The following is a 17139-nucleotide window of genomic DNA, read 5'->3' as shown; positions in this document are numbered from 1 at the left end:
AAGCCTATATATAAAAAAATATGTAAACATTTTATGAAGGGCCTTGGATCTTCGGGAGTGACTGGCTCTGAAGTCCCTCCAGGAATTCCCTCAGCCAAAAATGCTGCTGCACTGCTAGACACTGGATGCTATTTAGTTATTTAATATGTCAAATGTTTGTAAAGTTAGGTAGCCTACACCCATGATATGCTCAAGCCACACCTGATTGAATTGTTTTTGATGTTAATGTATGTTTATAAACAAAAATAAAGAAGTGTGAAGTCCGCACACTGATGTTAACTGCTTCCAAATGGATTTTATTAGACAAGGCAACGTTTCGACCCTCAGGTCTTCATCAGGCACAATATTAATGTGAAGTAAAAACAACCTTAAATAGACACAGGTGATCACCCTAATTGGGCACACACACACAGAAACATGTAACAAGTACAGATCATGTGACAAGTACAGATCATGTGACAAGTACAGATCAAATCATATAAAAAAAAAAAAAAAAAAAATATATATATATATATATATATATATAATAATAATAATAATAATAATAATAATAAATGATTAAGTCTATTCACTAAAGGGATAGTATCAAAAAATAAATAAATAAAATCATTAAATCTATTCACAAAGGGAATAGTAAAAAAAAAAAAAAAAAAAAAAAAAAAAAAACCCTAAGTAATTAAGTCTATTCACTAAAGGGATAGTGTCAAAAAATTAAATAAATAAATGATTAAGTCTAATCACTAAAGGAATTGTGGGAAAAAAAAAAAAAAAAGAAAAAAAAAGGGAAATTAGTATCAACAGATAAGATAAGTCACTATAAAAAAGGCTTAATATCAAAATCCTCATTCAACCCTGAAGGTGACAAAGTATTTAAGGTGTAGATCCAAAAACATTCCCTTTGTAATAATTTCCTCTCATAATCTCCTCCTCTTGAGGGTTTTATGACCTTTTCTATACCAATATATTGCAAAACGCTGACGTTATGACCTACTTGTCTAAAATGAGACGCTATAGGACTACGCATATCTCCAGTCCTAATATTGCTACGATGTTCACTAATGCGGGTACGCAATTGTCTGGACGTTGTGTTTTTGACTCCCCAGTGATCCTTTTTGGTTGTTGCACTCCCTTTTGCTGGCTCCATTATGGCAGATGAAGACTGTCCTTCTTCAAGTAAGACATTTGAGTTCAGTGAAGCAGATTATTCTGAGATTCTGCTAAAAGACTCTATCTTTGATGAAAATGATACCTCATGTGCGATAGATGTCGAATCACTTATGGATAAACTTCAGCACCATCTTCAACGGGAGATTAAGCAATATTATCATGCAGTTACCCTGAGCGATTATCTCCGCCAGAAAATTATACCAAGAGGACTACGTCTACAAAAAGCTCCTGCATTTGGTCTGGAGAATCCAGACTTTTGTACCCGTTGGTGTGAGATATTGAATAAATGCTCATTTGACTTGATGGCATTGGTGATTAAAGAGACTACCAAACAACTGGAGTCAACAAGACTGGATTTTAAGAAAATGGAGATTCAACTTGGTGAAATGGTGACAAAAAGTAAGCTCACAGAATTCAAAAAAGATCTTGAACGCCAACGTGCTGAGTTGTCTAAAGAGATCAGAGCGACTAAACGTACTAAGTTTGCAAGAGACAATGCTGACTATCAACATGGAAAGGTCTATTTTTGGAAGGATGGAAAACCAGAGTCTAATGTGTTCCATCGTAATCGGGCTGCTACTGTGGGATTTCGTAGGCGCCAACTACCTGGTGATAACAGAACTTGGGCCTCTTCAACCTCATGTGATTCTGACTCTGATCCTGTTGGACGACGGCGAAATGGATCTACTTTTTTAGGCCGTACTCAGCCCAACAGTCAGCGAATGGATCGAAGGTTAAACAGATCAAGAAGAGATGCAGAAGGGGCAAGCGAAAAAGGCTTTTCTCTACCTCCACGGATGACAAGGAGCAACCAGGGGATACGTTAATGAACTTCTCAGATAAGTTACTTTCAAAACCTTGTATTACTGCTTTCCTTTATTCCTACTACTGAAACCAATGATTTTGATACTATGATTGACTTTCACAAATTCTTCAGAACCCTGAGACTTCGGGAGTTCTTTGGTACAAATGAACAATCGTTCCCATCTAATGATGTTCCGCCTGTTACCACACAGGGCAGTGTTACTCTTGAACAGTCCATGGCTCGTTTTCCTTTCAAAAGAAAATCTACCTTTATTCCATCTAAGAATAGAAATTCGTCCTTGGATACCTATTGTAGGCTTGTGGAATTTGATGTAAAAAACTTACTTAAGAACAAAAGGCAATATAAAGTCTACAATAACTTGTCGAAAATGGAGAGGGATGCTTTATTTGATCTTAGCAAAGACAATACTGTGATAGTGCGTCCTGCAGATAAGGGTGGAGCGATTGTACTTCAACGAGCTTCAGATTATGAAAAAGAAATTCGCAGACAATTGAATGATCATGTTTTTTATGAAGCCTTACCTGCTGACCCTACTAATAAAATGAAAGCATGTATTCATTCCAAGTTATTGTCACATTTTGAAAACGGTGAGTTCAGTAAAAATGAATATGATTTTCTCAAAGTAGATTTTCCAATTACACCCATTTTATATACCTTGCCTAAGGTTCACAAAGGACTAGATACCCCCTTGAAAGGTCGTCCTATTGTGAGTGGTATTGGTAGTCTCACTGAGAACATTTCTTCTTATGTGGATTTTTATATCAAATCATTTGTACCTAGGTTGTCATCTTATGTAAGAGATTCTATGGATTTTATTGAATCATTATATGGTGTTGACTTTTCTGTTGATGATGTGCTTCTTGCTACTTTTGATGTTCAGAGTTTATATACCAACATTCCTCACACTGATGGTTTACTTGCTCTAGAACAATTCTTAACACAAAGATCTGTGGATGAAAAACCCAGCACAGCATGTTTATTGGATTTAACTAATATTGTCTTGACTAACAATTTTTTTCGTTTTCAAGATGATTTTTATTTACAAGTGAAAGGTACTGCGATGGGTAGTAAAATGGCACCTAATTATGCTTGCTTGTATATGGGAGTTTTTGAAAATGACTTCATTTTAAACGAGTCAAATTCTTTTTTTCCTAAGATTTTGCTTTACAAGCGGTATATTGATGACATTTTTATGATCACGAAGGCTACACCTGCAGAGATGTTGATGTTTTTGGATTATCTTAACTCAAGGACTGAGCATGTGAATTTCACTATGGAATGCGATCCAGTAAGCATTAGTTTTCTTGATGTTCGTGTGTACATATGTGACGGGAAACTCCATACCGATCTGTATCGAAAACCAACGGATCGTAATACTATTTTAAGAGGTGATAGTTTCCATCCTAGACCTTTAATTAGGAGTTTACCTATCAGTCAATTTAAGCGTGTGCGTAGAGTTTGCAGCACAGATGAATCTTACACTCAACAATCTACTGATTTAACAAAAAGATTTTTGAATCGTGGTTACCGAAAAGAATGGATTGAAAATGCCAAAAAGAAATTCGACGAGACATCTCAAATGCAGTGCTTACGAACAAAGCATGATAATAAAACGCAATTTTTTAATGCTCCCATTTGTACTACGAAGTATTCCGCATTAGGTGCAGAGTTTCGCAGAGTCTTAAATAATCATTGGCATATTATTTCAAGTGATCCTAAATTATCAGGTGTCTTTAAAAATGGTCCGAAACTAGTTTTTAAACGTCAAAACAATCTTCGTGATTTGCTTGTAAAATCTGAATATCCTTCACGTATAAAACAATGCATTCCTACTCTTCCTCCAGGTAATTACAGGTGTGGTAATTGCGCCCAGTGTGCTTTTACTCATAAATGTAAATCTTTTAGTCATCCACGCACTGGTCGTAATATTCCGATACGGGGTACTATTACCTGTGCTTCTACTCATGTGATCTATTTAATCCGTTGTCCTGTGGTCTTGCATACGTGGGTAAAACGTCCAGACAATTGCGTACCCGCATTAGTGAACATCGTAGCAATATTAGGACTGGAGATATGCGTAGTCCTATAGCGTCTCATTTTAGACAAGTAGGTCATAACGTCAGCGTTTTGCAATATATTGGTATAGAAAAGGTCATAAAACCCTCAAGAGGAGGAGATTATGAGAGGAAATTATTACAAAGGGAATGTTTTTGGATCTACACCTTAAATACTTTGTCACCTTCAGGGTTGAATGAGGATTTTGATATTAAGCCTTTTTTATAGTGACTTATCTTATCTGTTGATACTAATTTCCCTTTTTTTTTCTTTTTTTTTTTTTCCACAATTCCTTTAGTGATTAGACTTAATCATTTATTTATTTAATTTTTTGACACTATCCCTTTAGTGAATAGACTTAATTACTTAGGTTTTTTTTTTTTTTTTTTTTTTTTTTTTTTACTATTCCCTTTGTGAATAGATTTAATGATTTTATTTATTTATTTTTTGATACTATCCCTTTAGTGAATAGACTTAATCATTTATTATTATTATTATTATTATTATTATATATATATATATATTATTATTATATATACAAATCATATTAAAAAAAAATATATATATATATATATATATATATATATATATATATATTATATATATATATATATATATATATTTTTTTTTTTTTTTTTTAATATGATTTGTATTTGTCATTTGATCTGTACTTGTCACATGATCTGTACTTGTCACATGATCTGTACTTGTTACATGTTTCTGTGTGTGTGTGCCCAATTAGGGTGATCACCTGTGTCTATTTAAGGTTGTTTTTACTTCACATTAATATTGTGCCTGATGAAGACCTGAGGGTCGAAACGTTGCCTTGTCTAATAAAATCCATTTGGAAGCAGTTAACATCAGTGTGCGGACTTCACACTTCTTTATTTTTGTTTATATCACTTAGTTGTCCTGCACCTGAACCCTAATCTGGGTGTTTGGGATGTGCACACCAGCGTCGTGTTAATGTATGTTTATAGCCATATGTGTGACCTGTGTATTAGATGAATTGCAGTTACTGTTAGGGAGGACGGTACTTAACATGTCTTTTCTCATGCATCCTTCAGCTGAAAGACGTGTGTGTCTGTGTCTGTGTCTGTCTGTGTGTGTGTGTGTGTGTGTGTGTGTGTGTGTGTGTGTGTGTGAGCGTGTGTATTTGTCTGTCCTCTGTCCATAAACTGCAGATGTGGTTCATTTGTGTTGCTGGATGAAATCTGCTATATATTTACAAGTCATTCAGATTTTGCCTATTAACAAGAGGATGACAAAACTAACCTTTGGTACATCAAAAATATGATATTTGATAATCAGATCTCACATGTTTTCTGTTAGGGTTCACTTGAAAATTCACATTTATCCTCCTCAAACTCATTTTAACAACTTTTTAATGTTTTAATGTTTCAGACCAGATGGAGGTGAACGAGCAAAGACAAGAACTGAAATTTCAGTAATGAAAACAATTACGGTAATGATGCTGTAGTTTGTTTCAGCCTGTTGACACCAATAAAATGTGCTTAATGTGCCAATTTACAGAAGATCTCAGACATCACCATAATGAATGAGCTGAAAACAGGGAACTTTTGGAGACAAAGAGGTTTTTCAGCAGCAGTTTAACATGATGGCTCTGTACTTTTTAAATGCAGATTGGATAAAAACACAGTGATCACAGTTCACACCTGCAGTGAAGCCCCTCCCACAACAATTCACCAATAAATACTGGGAATATTCCCATCATCCTACAAGAGAAGGACAAACTCCAGGAGTAGCAGCTGAAATCTGTGTGACTGTTAAAGATGGAGTTTATTAAAGAGGAGATTGAAGACATGAGTGATCCAGAACCATACAGAATAAAACATGAAGATACTGAGGAACAAATAGGTTGGTGTCCATTCTTGATTCTTCATTGTTGACTGCTTTGGTGGTTGTGAATTAATAAGCAGTATATGGATGATAAATGATGGAGAAATACATCCAAATGATCATAACCTTGTATATAGCAGTTGTCAAACATTTTATTATATTAAAGGAGAACTCCGGTCAATTTTAACATTGAGCTCATTTTTTTGTAAATTTGGAGTGCTGTCAATACAGAGAACAACGACAAAAATCGGTGTTGCCTACACTGTGTTATCCTCTTTTTAAAATTTGCACCCTGTTGACTTCAATGGGGCAAGTTTTAAACCTGCTTTTAGCCTCTTAACATCCTTGATGTGTCATTACAAGTGCACAGCTAATGTGAGTGATTCCTTTCAGAGTGAACACGGTGAATCTGACTGCAGTAGATGTGAAAGATATGGATAAAAGTGATGTTAATTCTGCCAGTGCACATACCTGTATTTACTTCCTGTTTTCAGTCGAAGTCCACAGTAGTCGATTGTCGAGTTCACGCACGTAATCATAGGTATCTAGGCAACAGCGCGTGAACTCGACAATCGACTACTGTGGACTTCGACTGAAAATAGGAAGTAAATACATTTTTTTGTCGTTGTTCTCTGTACTGACAGCACTCCAAATTTACAAAAAAATGAGCTCAATGTTAAAATTGACCGGAGTTCTCCTTTAACACGTGAAAGATCTGATCTCTGTTGCTTTCTGCTATTAAATCAGGGTTCACTTGAACTGATTCTAACTGTATTTCTGTGTATTTTAGACCAGATGAGAGTGAAAGAGCAAAGACAAGAACTGAATGAAGTGGAGGAGGAACATCGTAACTTTACAATTGAAAGAACAAAAGCCAAAAAGACGCACACCTGCACTCAGTGTGGAAAGAGTTTCACACGGAAAGGAGACCTTAACAAACACTTAAGAATTCACACTGGAGAGAAACCGTATACATGCACTCAGTGTGGAAAGAGTTTTTCTCAAGCATCAAATCTCAGTAAACATCTGCGTGTTCACTCTGGAGAAAAACCATTCAACTGTGATCAGTGTGGTAAAGATTTTATTTCATCATCAAATCTAAAAGATCACCTGATAGTTCATTCAGATGAGAGGCCTTATGTGTGTTCTCTCTGTGGAAAGAGTTTTTCAAGGCTGGACTGTTTTAAACTGCACCAGAAAACACACAATGAAGTGAGAGATCATATGTGCTTTGACTGTGGGAAGAGCTTTACTACATCTGCCATTCTGAAACAGCACCAAAGAATCCATACTGGAGAAAAACCTTACAAGTGCTCATATTGTGACAAGAGTTTCACTCGGTGTGGAAACCTGAAATCACACAAGCGAGTTCATACTGGAGAGAAGCCGTACGACTGTACTCAGTGTGAGAAGAGTTTCACCCAATCAAGTAGTCTAGGGACTCATATTAGAAAGCATTGTTCTGTGTCACAGTGAGCAAATGTTTGGAAACAAACAACAACAATCAGTTATTTGTTAATATATGAAACAATTCCCTGAAGTTGATCAGCTTTTAAATAAAAAAAATAAAATAATTATACATATATTATTACAACTTCGAGTAAATGCAGTACAGGAAACTTCAAGTCATTTCTATGTAAGGAAAACTTTTAGTAAACTCTATACAGGATTTGGAACTGTTATTTAAAAGCCTTACATTTATACTGTTTATTCATCAGTATTAATCATATTCTTTGTATGCTATATATAAGCATATATAATGCTTTTAAATGAGTTCAAATACACACACACACACAGTTGCAGCTTAATGACCATGGTAAAATGTTGGTCCCATGGCCAAACCAGTTGAGAAAAATCTGTCTAAAGTAGAACAAATTGTCTAATTTAGTGTCAATTATACTTATTTTCTCACTAGATAACTGCTTTAAAAAAATCTGCTTGAATAAGACATATTCATGTAATTTACTTATTTTCCAATGTTTACTATATTGCTTGCTTATTGTAAAAGAGTCATTTTCTGTAGTTAGAAAATAATAAAAGCTGATAAAAATAGAGTTGCTTGTTTTCTTGATTTTCAGATGTTTAAAATGCCATTAAAACTGCTGTAGTAAGTTGCAAGTGTGTAAAAATATAATGTATTTGTAGTGTTAAGAGTTTTTTTTTTCTTTTTTTTTTCTTGGAAACTGTTCCAGTAAACATTTGTGGATGTTTTATTTTTGAGCTGGTAAAAACGATTCTGAAACAATTAATTATATGCTTTAAACAATTGAATGTCTATATTACTTTACTTAATGTATATCATATTTATTTTGTTGTGCAAGGCAGAGGGAAATATACATTTTTGTTTATCCGCCTGTTTCTCCAGCTACCAATGGGTGATGACCTACTTCCGCTTTCCGGTATTGTGTTTCCTGTTCAGCAGCTAACCTCTACTTGCTAAGTTGCTAGCGTACTTAATAACAAACTAATTGTTAGTGCCATGATATCGACAGAGATCAGAATAAGTTGTGTTTAAATGTTGCTAATATGAGCTCAGGTTCAACTTGTGCCGTTGTTGGCTGCCATAACAATTCAAGAAAATTGAAAATTTTGTCGGAAACGTCTTGCTTCGAACATCAACAACTTCGAAGAAATTGTCCGTGTCCATCGCCCTATGCTTTGCACTCCATGCCAAGGAATGAGGAACGCAAAACAGCGTGGCTTGCAGCTTTGAAACTAAAACACCCTCCAAAGAAAGTGTATGTTTGCTCTTTCCATTTCTTAAAAAAAAAAGCCTGCATCCTGATCCGGAGCTTTATCTGGGCTACGACCGACCACCTCCGAAGACGAGGAGAAAGCTGTTAGATTATTCGTAACGAACAGACAGGAGACAGCGGGCTATTAACATGGAAGCTTTACTGAAACTCACATTCCCTGCACATTCCGCGCATGCGCACATTACACATCCAAAACATCCTACCGTTACAAAAGCTAGTCCGGCTAATGTGTCGGAAACGGCTAGCAGCAGCAGAGTTAGCAGCGGCAATGAAGACATCGAAGGCAGTAAGCTAAACTGTAACTTTACAGTTATTCCATGTTTTATGCAGCAAGATATATATAAATACTGGTTATATAACGTTGGGCTAGAAACTGAAATGACGTAACGTAAGCCAAACCTTACTTTTAATTTAATGTTACTAGTATTTCCTTTTCGTGATATGGGAGAACGGGACGGCTGAAACACTTTTCAGATAAACACCATTTTAAAAAGAAAACGTTACAGACGTTAGAGTTCTGCTTAAAGCTCCAGTATGCGACTTTGGTATTTGACCACAAGAGGGCGCAGTTTCAACAATAACAAAGGCGAAGCTTGATGACGCTATGAAGGAGGTGACGATGGGAGATGTCGTTTTTAATGCGTTTTCACCATCTAGCGATATATCTACATGGAATTAATGAATCATGATCACGGATGAGGTAATTTATTCGTTTTTGTATTACCTGTCTGATCGTATTATTTTATTTCATCATAATTAATGAACTGCAAGGAACGTGAAATGTTATGCTATATTATCCCGTTACAACATACAGCTATTTGTCAAATGATTTGTTTGGTTAATGTTGTGCAGTTTTACGTTTTTATGGTTAATGCCGTGTTGTTTAACGTGTTCAAACCAATATCTAAAAGTAAATTTGAACGAACATTTGCAAGTAATGACTAAATATATTTTTTTAACATCATATCCGATTGTATTTAATTGTACTGCCATAATCTCGGTCACCACACGTGATAAAAAGCCTTACCAAAGTACAAAGAGCAATATAACTTTGTTTATAAGTGCTATTATTGACAGTTGCATGTCTTACCTGTGTCAATACACTCGCGAGAGAGTCTCTGTCAAGTCCAAGATTGACGCGCAGCTCTCTCCATCTCGAAAACGCCTGCAGATATTTATCTGGGTTTTATTCCTCCGTTTGTCACACAGTCTGAGTGTATCCGAATATGGACGCTTTCGTTTTGTTGGCACTTCAATACTCTCCAAAGAGTTCGTGATCCATAACAGCTATAACCATACAGTCTATGGCTATAACGCTTTAACCACCACTTCCGCATTTGACCATGCGATATTCCGGTGTGGTGGGTCATATTTTTTATTTTATTCTTTTTTTATTCTTTGTCAGACGTCTTTATTGTTTATTGTGATAAGAAAAAAAAACCTCAAAGTTGTTGTAAAAAAAAAAAATAATAAAAAAATAAATCCGGTGTGGTGGAATATCCTATCACATGGTAAAAAGGGATATTGCGTCACTGAGGCGCGACATTTCTTTTCCGGGACGGCCAGTTATTTAAAATCGGAATTTCTCTGAAATAAAAAATCTTTGGAGACTTTTGAGATATTGTAAGTACACAACTGGAGGAAATATATCACACTGTGCAAGTTATTTTTGGAAATTTTATTACAAAATTCCTACATATTGGAGCTTTAAGTACTTCATACTGTACATGATGATGTAAGGTTAGTTTGACATATCAGTGTTGAATGAGCTCAGAGAAATTTGCCGTTTCATTCGTCACGTGTTTCACTCATTATCAGATCATCCCTATACTTTCTTCTACTCCACTACATTTCAAAAGGCAAATATTATAGCCTACTTGTGAGAGCTTTATTTGCTAGTTACCTTTTCAGTTTTAGATAATACAAAACATACATGTACTTGTCAATTATGACATGTTGTACTTCTAGTGTTTACTTTACTACTGTGTAAGTTTGGCAATACTTTTGTTTTGGTCAGACAGACTGCTCAGCGGGCCAGTCCTCAACAGCTTCAGTCCAGGGGCCTCATTTATAAACGTTGCGTACGCTCAAAAGAAGGCGTACGCCGCTCTCTACGCAATAATTGGTATTTATAAAAAGCAAACTTGACGGGAAAATGTGCGGTCCTTCACGCAAACTCTGACCCAGGCGTACGCACAAAAACGGGTGAAATGAGAAATGGCGACACCGTCGGCAGATGGAAGAAACACGTGAAAGTGTGTGAAACTGTAGACCGTTGTGTAAAAGAAATGGCAATACTGCCTCTCATAAATAACATGAAGATTTCACAAAGCAAGTCTTACAATTAACAGCCTACACGAACACCCGTTTGAACGATCTGCAGTGTAAAACAAACAAAATCAAACGAAGATTACAACAGAAATGCAAATTAACACATATTTGTAAAAGGAAAAGTGAAATGTGTTCTGCAATAATATTGGCATGTTATCCAATTCATCTTCATAACACATCTGTAGCTTGTCAGATGCAATCAAATGGATGGTATTAAAATGCCATGATGCCATCACAATGCGTAATGACGCACAATGGCTGATCTTGCGCTCTTGGTTTTCCTCTCAGGGTTTGCCATGATTTCACAATCGATGAATATTAACTTGTGGGCGTTTCACGGACTATTTATGGGCAACTATGGGCGTGACATGAAGCCGCAAAAGCTGCGCTACATTTAGAATTGATTGTGATTTATTAAGGGAAAACTGTGAGTGCGCACGGTTTTATAAATCCGAATATTTCTGTGCGTACGCACGTCCTATGTTTCATCCGTACGCCACTTCTGACGCAAATCCTACGCAAAGTTTTATAAATGAGGCCACAGATCAGCAACTCAAGGTCTGCAACTCCCATTCACCAACAGTTACACTCAGTCCATACACAGTGGGAGGACCCTGCCCGACAAGATCATGATTACTGCAAGGCAGCCAGCAGAAAAGATGTGCAGGATAATCTGACTCCGTGTGATGACATTGCCTACTTTTTGCTTCAAAGTAATGCGGATGCTTTGCTCTATACTGGTCTAGATCTGGAAACATTTGACATTCTTGTATCAACACTGGAAGGACATGCCAGTAATTAATTTGCAATGCCTGTTCGAGATCAAGTTTTCATGACACTTATGAAATTAAAAACAAACCGTGTAATAGGTGATCTAAGCAGACCGTTTCATGGGCAACAATGCCTGCAGCCTTCAAGAGGAATTTTCCCAGTGCAACATGTATTATAGACTGCAGTGAGAGCCTTTTACAGAAACCCAGAGGAGAAACATACAGTCATTATTATTCACATAACACTGTGAAATACCTGGTAGCTGTTGCCCCATGTGGACTGATAATGTTCATTTCTGCAGCATATGGAGGGCGATGCAGTGACAAATTTATCACTATGGACTCAGGCATATTGGACGACTTAATGCCTGGAGATGAGGTCATGGCAGATAGAGGCTTTACCATAAAAGACTTGCTGTTTGAGAGAAAGGTGAAGTTGGTAATGCCTTCTTTCACAAAAAAAGCGTGGACAGCTAACAGAGGAACAGGTGACAAGTACTAGAGATGTTGAAAGAGCAATTCAGCATTTGAAAGTTTGAAAGAGAAAAAAAAAGCAATTTTTATTGAAATAGCATTATAATAATTTGATGCTTATCCTATCTGAACGCTATACTTTTAATGCTAATCTTTTAGAGATGCACCGATTGATCGGCTGGTGACCGGAATTGGCCGATTTTCACGTGATCTGCCATGACCATGAAAATTTCCATGAAAATTAAGAAATTGGGAGGCATGTTCTATGTAGGCATTTCAAAAATATTGTGAACAAACTGTGAACATCACTGTATTTACTCTCAGTGGTAAAATGCTTGTCTATAATTTTATTTACAGGGATTACGAGGCAACTTGAAAACATTTGCAAGTTGAAAGAAAATAGCAAAGAAGCATTACAAACCGCATTTACTGGACTGCCTCATCTTCAACCACTGGACCAGAAAGAGAGGCTAAATGGAAATCGATTCTGAATCATGTCAGGAATATACACACACATGAGAATCCAAACTTTCCTGCTTGTCTACATCCTCTAAAGAGAAGCAGAGACAGAAACAAGTGGCTTGTTGCCGGTATGATACTGTGAAAAAGTATTATTTTTTTGCAACACGACATTTTTAAAAAAGGGGCTGTCAGTAGAAGTATAAAAAAACTAAAATTAAAATTATTAGTTGTAAGTAATGCTAATTTTTTAAATCCTTTTTCATAGGAACTCAGGCATTCTACAAGCAGCAGAAAGTCATGACAAACACAGGGATTTTGAAGGACGTCACCAAACTGAGTCTTTGGAGTCATTTCATAGCTTCATTCTACGGTTTGCCCCCAAAAATGTGGTGTTCCCATTTCTTGGAATGTTGTGCAGGTGAATTAATTGCTGTTAAAATAACTTTACATCAATATAGGCTGTTTTCCTGAATTGTGTCTGTGCACTTGCAAACTATACTTGGCTGCATTTCATTGCAATGAAAATGCTGGTCGTGCACAAGCAACATCATCAACAGGACATCCACTATTCAAAGTGAACTTTCCAAAGGCCAGGAAAGGACAATGCACGGTCAAACAAGTGAAGACACCACCAACATTCAGTAAGTAACCCGACGGCCAAGGAAACTTAAGCACCAGCTCAAAATAGAGCGATATGGCAGAAATCTGTGACGACAGGTGTGACGAAACCTGTTTTGCATTCAAGCATAGCCTATGATTCATCTTGTACTTTCTTTTATTTCTATAGAGTTGTTCACAAGCACAATCTAAGACTCCTGAAGTTATTTCTTACATTTGTACACAACATGTCAAATATTCACTAGTTTGTTTACAGTATGTATTGTTTTTGCAGAATCTGCAATGTTTATTTGTTGTTTACAAGCATAAAGTAAGATTCCTCCACTAATTATTTATACAAATTGTGAAATAATTACTTATAATTATTTGCAGAGTGTATTATGACGTTAATAAATATTAAGTTTGTTCTGCCATATAGGTTGTCAATTTCATGGTTGCAATTACGAATATAGTTATGTTTTTACTGGTGTGCAGTCAGTATGTGTAGGATGATTGTAGATGTAAATATAGTATTATATTATATAGCCTTGAATTTCAATTTTCAAACTTGAATAAAATATAAAAATGTGACAATTTTCAAACAGTATTCAGCCACAGTTACTGTACAATTCCACGTAGCCGCAAGGTTCCATAGTCGGCTCGATAAATGTCAACACATTCTCATACCCAAGACGTCACTTTTTGTCACTTTCAACCATGCTTCAATATCTGACGCTCAAAGCACCCTTTAGCGTCCATATGTGACGCTTCGGTTATGGGTAGGTTTTAGGTCTGTGGTAGGGTTATGCGTCTCATATGGACGCTAAAGGGTGCTTTGAGCGTCAGATATTGAAGCATGGTATGCGTTCTGAAGAGAATACATGTTTAAGTCCAGGATGCTCAGTCATACACCTGGGAGTCACCTTTATTGCCATAAAATTCGTAACATAAATGCATGTCATAGCAGCAAGATGACAGCGAGATCAATTATAACCGTAAGTTAACCAAGCTATACCTGTTCTACTTCCATTCAGCATATGTTCTCTGGCTCTGTAGGCATCTTACATCAATTCCCACACGAACACCTACAGCGAGTTATTGAGTTATCATGACGGAACATGCTAATCGATTAAAGTTATCTTCATATTAACTACATTAAAACATCAACTAACCATTCTGAAACTTCCTGTTGCATTCTATGTGTTGTCACTTCTTCTACAGCCTCTCCTTCACTGTCCGATTCATGCATATACGGCTGAACAACACTACTTGCAGTTTCCGACATTTTCATAGTGTGAGAGTGTGATGTTTTGTTATTGCTGTCATGCCGGAGAATGAGTCATAGAAGCTCCTCCCTCGTCTGAAAAGGGGGGCGGGAGCAGCAGCTCATTTGCATTTAAAGGGACACACTCTAAAACAGTTAGAGTGAGTTTTTGCTCAACCCCAAAAAGTGGCCATTTTAAAATGCTATAAAAAATTATCTTTGGGGTATTTTGAGCTAAAACATCACATACACACTCTGGCGACATCAGAGAATTGTTTTACATCTTGGAAAAGGGGGTATAATAGGTGCCCTTTAATCCCTAAATGTATTAACTGAAAACAATACACAATTCCCTATTAGAATTTATAAGGTTTTACAGCAATTCAATGTTTGAGTTTATCAGTTCTATGCTGATTTCAAGGTTATGGATCAAGCACATCTTCATTCCCAGGAATACATTTTTATGTTATTATATTATATGACATATCATTTTGCAAGATCTTTAACCACAGATACTGAATCAGGAAAACAAATTTTTCTCAGTTGCTTTTTTGAAAGAAAAATGAGTCTGACAGAAGTCTCAATAGCTTTCATGCATTTATTTCAAAATAAAAGCCTCATATTATAAAATCAAAAAATTATGTTTGTTGTTGTTTCTTTGAAAGCAAACTCCACGACCCACTCTTAAGCAACTCCATATTTTGTTCATCTCACACCATTTACTTGAATGTATTTGACATAAAAATGAAATGTTGCTCATTGTGACGACTTCTTGCGACATATCTTCATGTGACTCAGAAGGCTTCTTTTATGTTTAAAACTCTTCTCACACTGAGTACAGTGATACGGCTTCCCTCCAGTGTGAATTAGCTCATGTGATTTCTGGTTTCCAGACTGAGTGAAACTCTTGTCACAATATGAGCACTTGTAAGGTTTTTCTCCAGTATGAATTATTTGGTGCCGTTTCAGATCACCAGCTTTAGTAAAGCTCTTCCCACAGTCAAAGCACATATAATCTCTCACTTCATTGTGTGTTTTCTGGTGCAGTTTAAAACTGTTCAACCTTGAAAAACTCTTTCCACAGAGAGAACACACATAAGGCTTTTCATGTGAATGAAGTTTCAGGTGTTTTTTTAGTTGTGATGATGAAATAAAATCTTTACCACACTGATCACAGTTAAATGGTTTTTCTCCAGAGTGAATGTGCAGATGATACTTGAGACCTGATGTATGAGAAAAACTCTTTCCACACTGAGTGCATGAATACGGTTTCTCTCCAGTGTGAATTCTCATGTGTATTTTAAGGTTTCCTTTCTGAATGAAACTCTTTCCACACTGAGTGCAGGTGTGCGTCTTTTCGGCTTTTGTTGTTTGAATTGTAAAGTTACGATGTTCCTCCTCCACTTCATTCAGTTCTTGTCTTTGCTCTTTCACTCTCACCTGGTCTAAAATACACAGAAATACAGTTAGAATCAGTTCAAGTGAACCCTTATTTAATAGCAGAAATCTACAGAGATCATATATCAGATCTTTTATGTGGCAAAGGTTTGTTCTGTCATTCACTTGTTTATATAGTTAAAACATGTTTGACAACTGCTATATACAAGGTTATGATCATTTGGATGTATTTCTCTATTATTTATCATCCATATACTGCCTATTAATTCACATCCACCAAAGCAGTCAACAATGAAGAATCAAGAATGGACACCAACCTATTTGTTCCTCAGTATCTTCATGTTTTATTCTGGATGGTTCTGGATCACTCATGTCTTCAATCTCCTCTTTAATAAACTCCATCTTTAACAGTCACACAGATTTCAGCTGCTACTCCTGGAGTTTGTCCTTCTCTTGTAGGATGATGGGAATATTCCCAGTATTTATTGGTGAATTGTTGTGGGAGGGGCTTCACTGCAGGTGTGAACTGTGATCACTGTGTTTTTATCCAATCTGCATTTATAAAGTACAGAGTCATCATGTTAAACTGCTGCTGAAAAGCCTCTTTGTCTCAAAAAGTTCCCTGTTTTCAGCTCATTCATTATGGTGATGTCTGAGATCTTCTGTAAATTGGCACATTAAGCTCATTTTATTGGTGTCAACAGGCTGAAACAAACTACAGCATCATCACCTTTAACTTCAGTTCTTGTCTTTGCTCTTTCACCTCCACCTGGTCTGAAACATATTAAAACATTAAGTTGTTAGAATGAGTTCAAGGAGGTTAAATGTGAATTCTGAAGTGAACCCTGATTTAATAACAGAAAACAAATGAGATCTGTTTATCAAATATTATATTGTTGATGTACCAAAGGTTAGTTTTGTCATCCTATTGATAATAGCCAAAATGTGAACGACAACTGCTGAAAAAGATTATGATATAGATTTATATTCCTAGATTATTTGCTTATTTATCACAGCCCTTATGATTTGTATCTAAGAATATATTAACTATATTAACCTGTTAAGATGCAACCCCACTTTTGAAAAATCCCCAGAAATGGCATACCCAAACTGAAACAGATACAGTTCATGAACCCTTTGCACTAAAAGCACAAGTATGATCTCATTTGAAAGCTGACA

General features: G+C 36.2%; 1 protein-coding gene across 2 annotated transcripts in view; it reads right to left on the bottom strand.

The window, feature by feature from the left end:
* Positions 1-16532, bottom strand: part of LOC307167486 (uncharacterized protein) — a 565869-nt gene extending 549337 nt beyond the window's left edge. For both annotated transcript variants that reach the window (XR_013822796.1, XM_079886627.1), the window contains exon 1: positions 16278-16532. Coding sequence is in view for 1 of the 2 variants with exons in the window: in XM_079886627.1 (XP_079742753.1) it covers positions 16278-16362 (85 nt within the window). In the remaining variant the exon portion in view is untranslated. The remainder of the gene's footprint in view (positions 1-16277) is intronic.
* Positions 16533-17139: the final 607 nt, after the last annotated feature.

Source organism: Squalius cephalus (genome assembly GCF_949319135.1).
Source record: "Squalius cephalus genome assembly, chromosome: 11".
NCBI lineage: Eukaryota > Metazoa > Chordata > Actinopteri > Cypriniformes > Leuciscidae > Squalius > Squalius cephalus.
The sequence above is the reverse complement of the archived record's forward strand: the minus strand, read 5'-3'. Positions and strand labels throughout refer to the sequence as shown.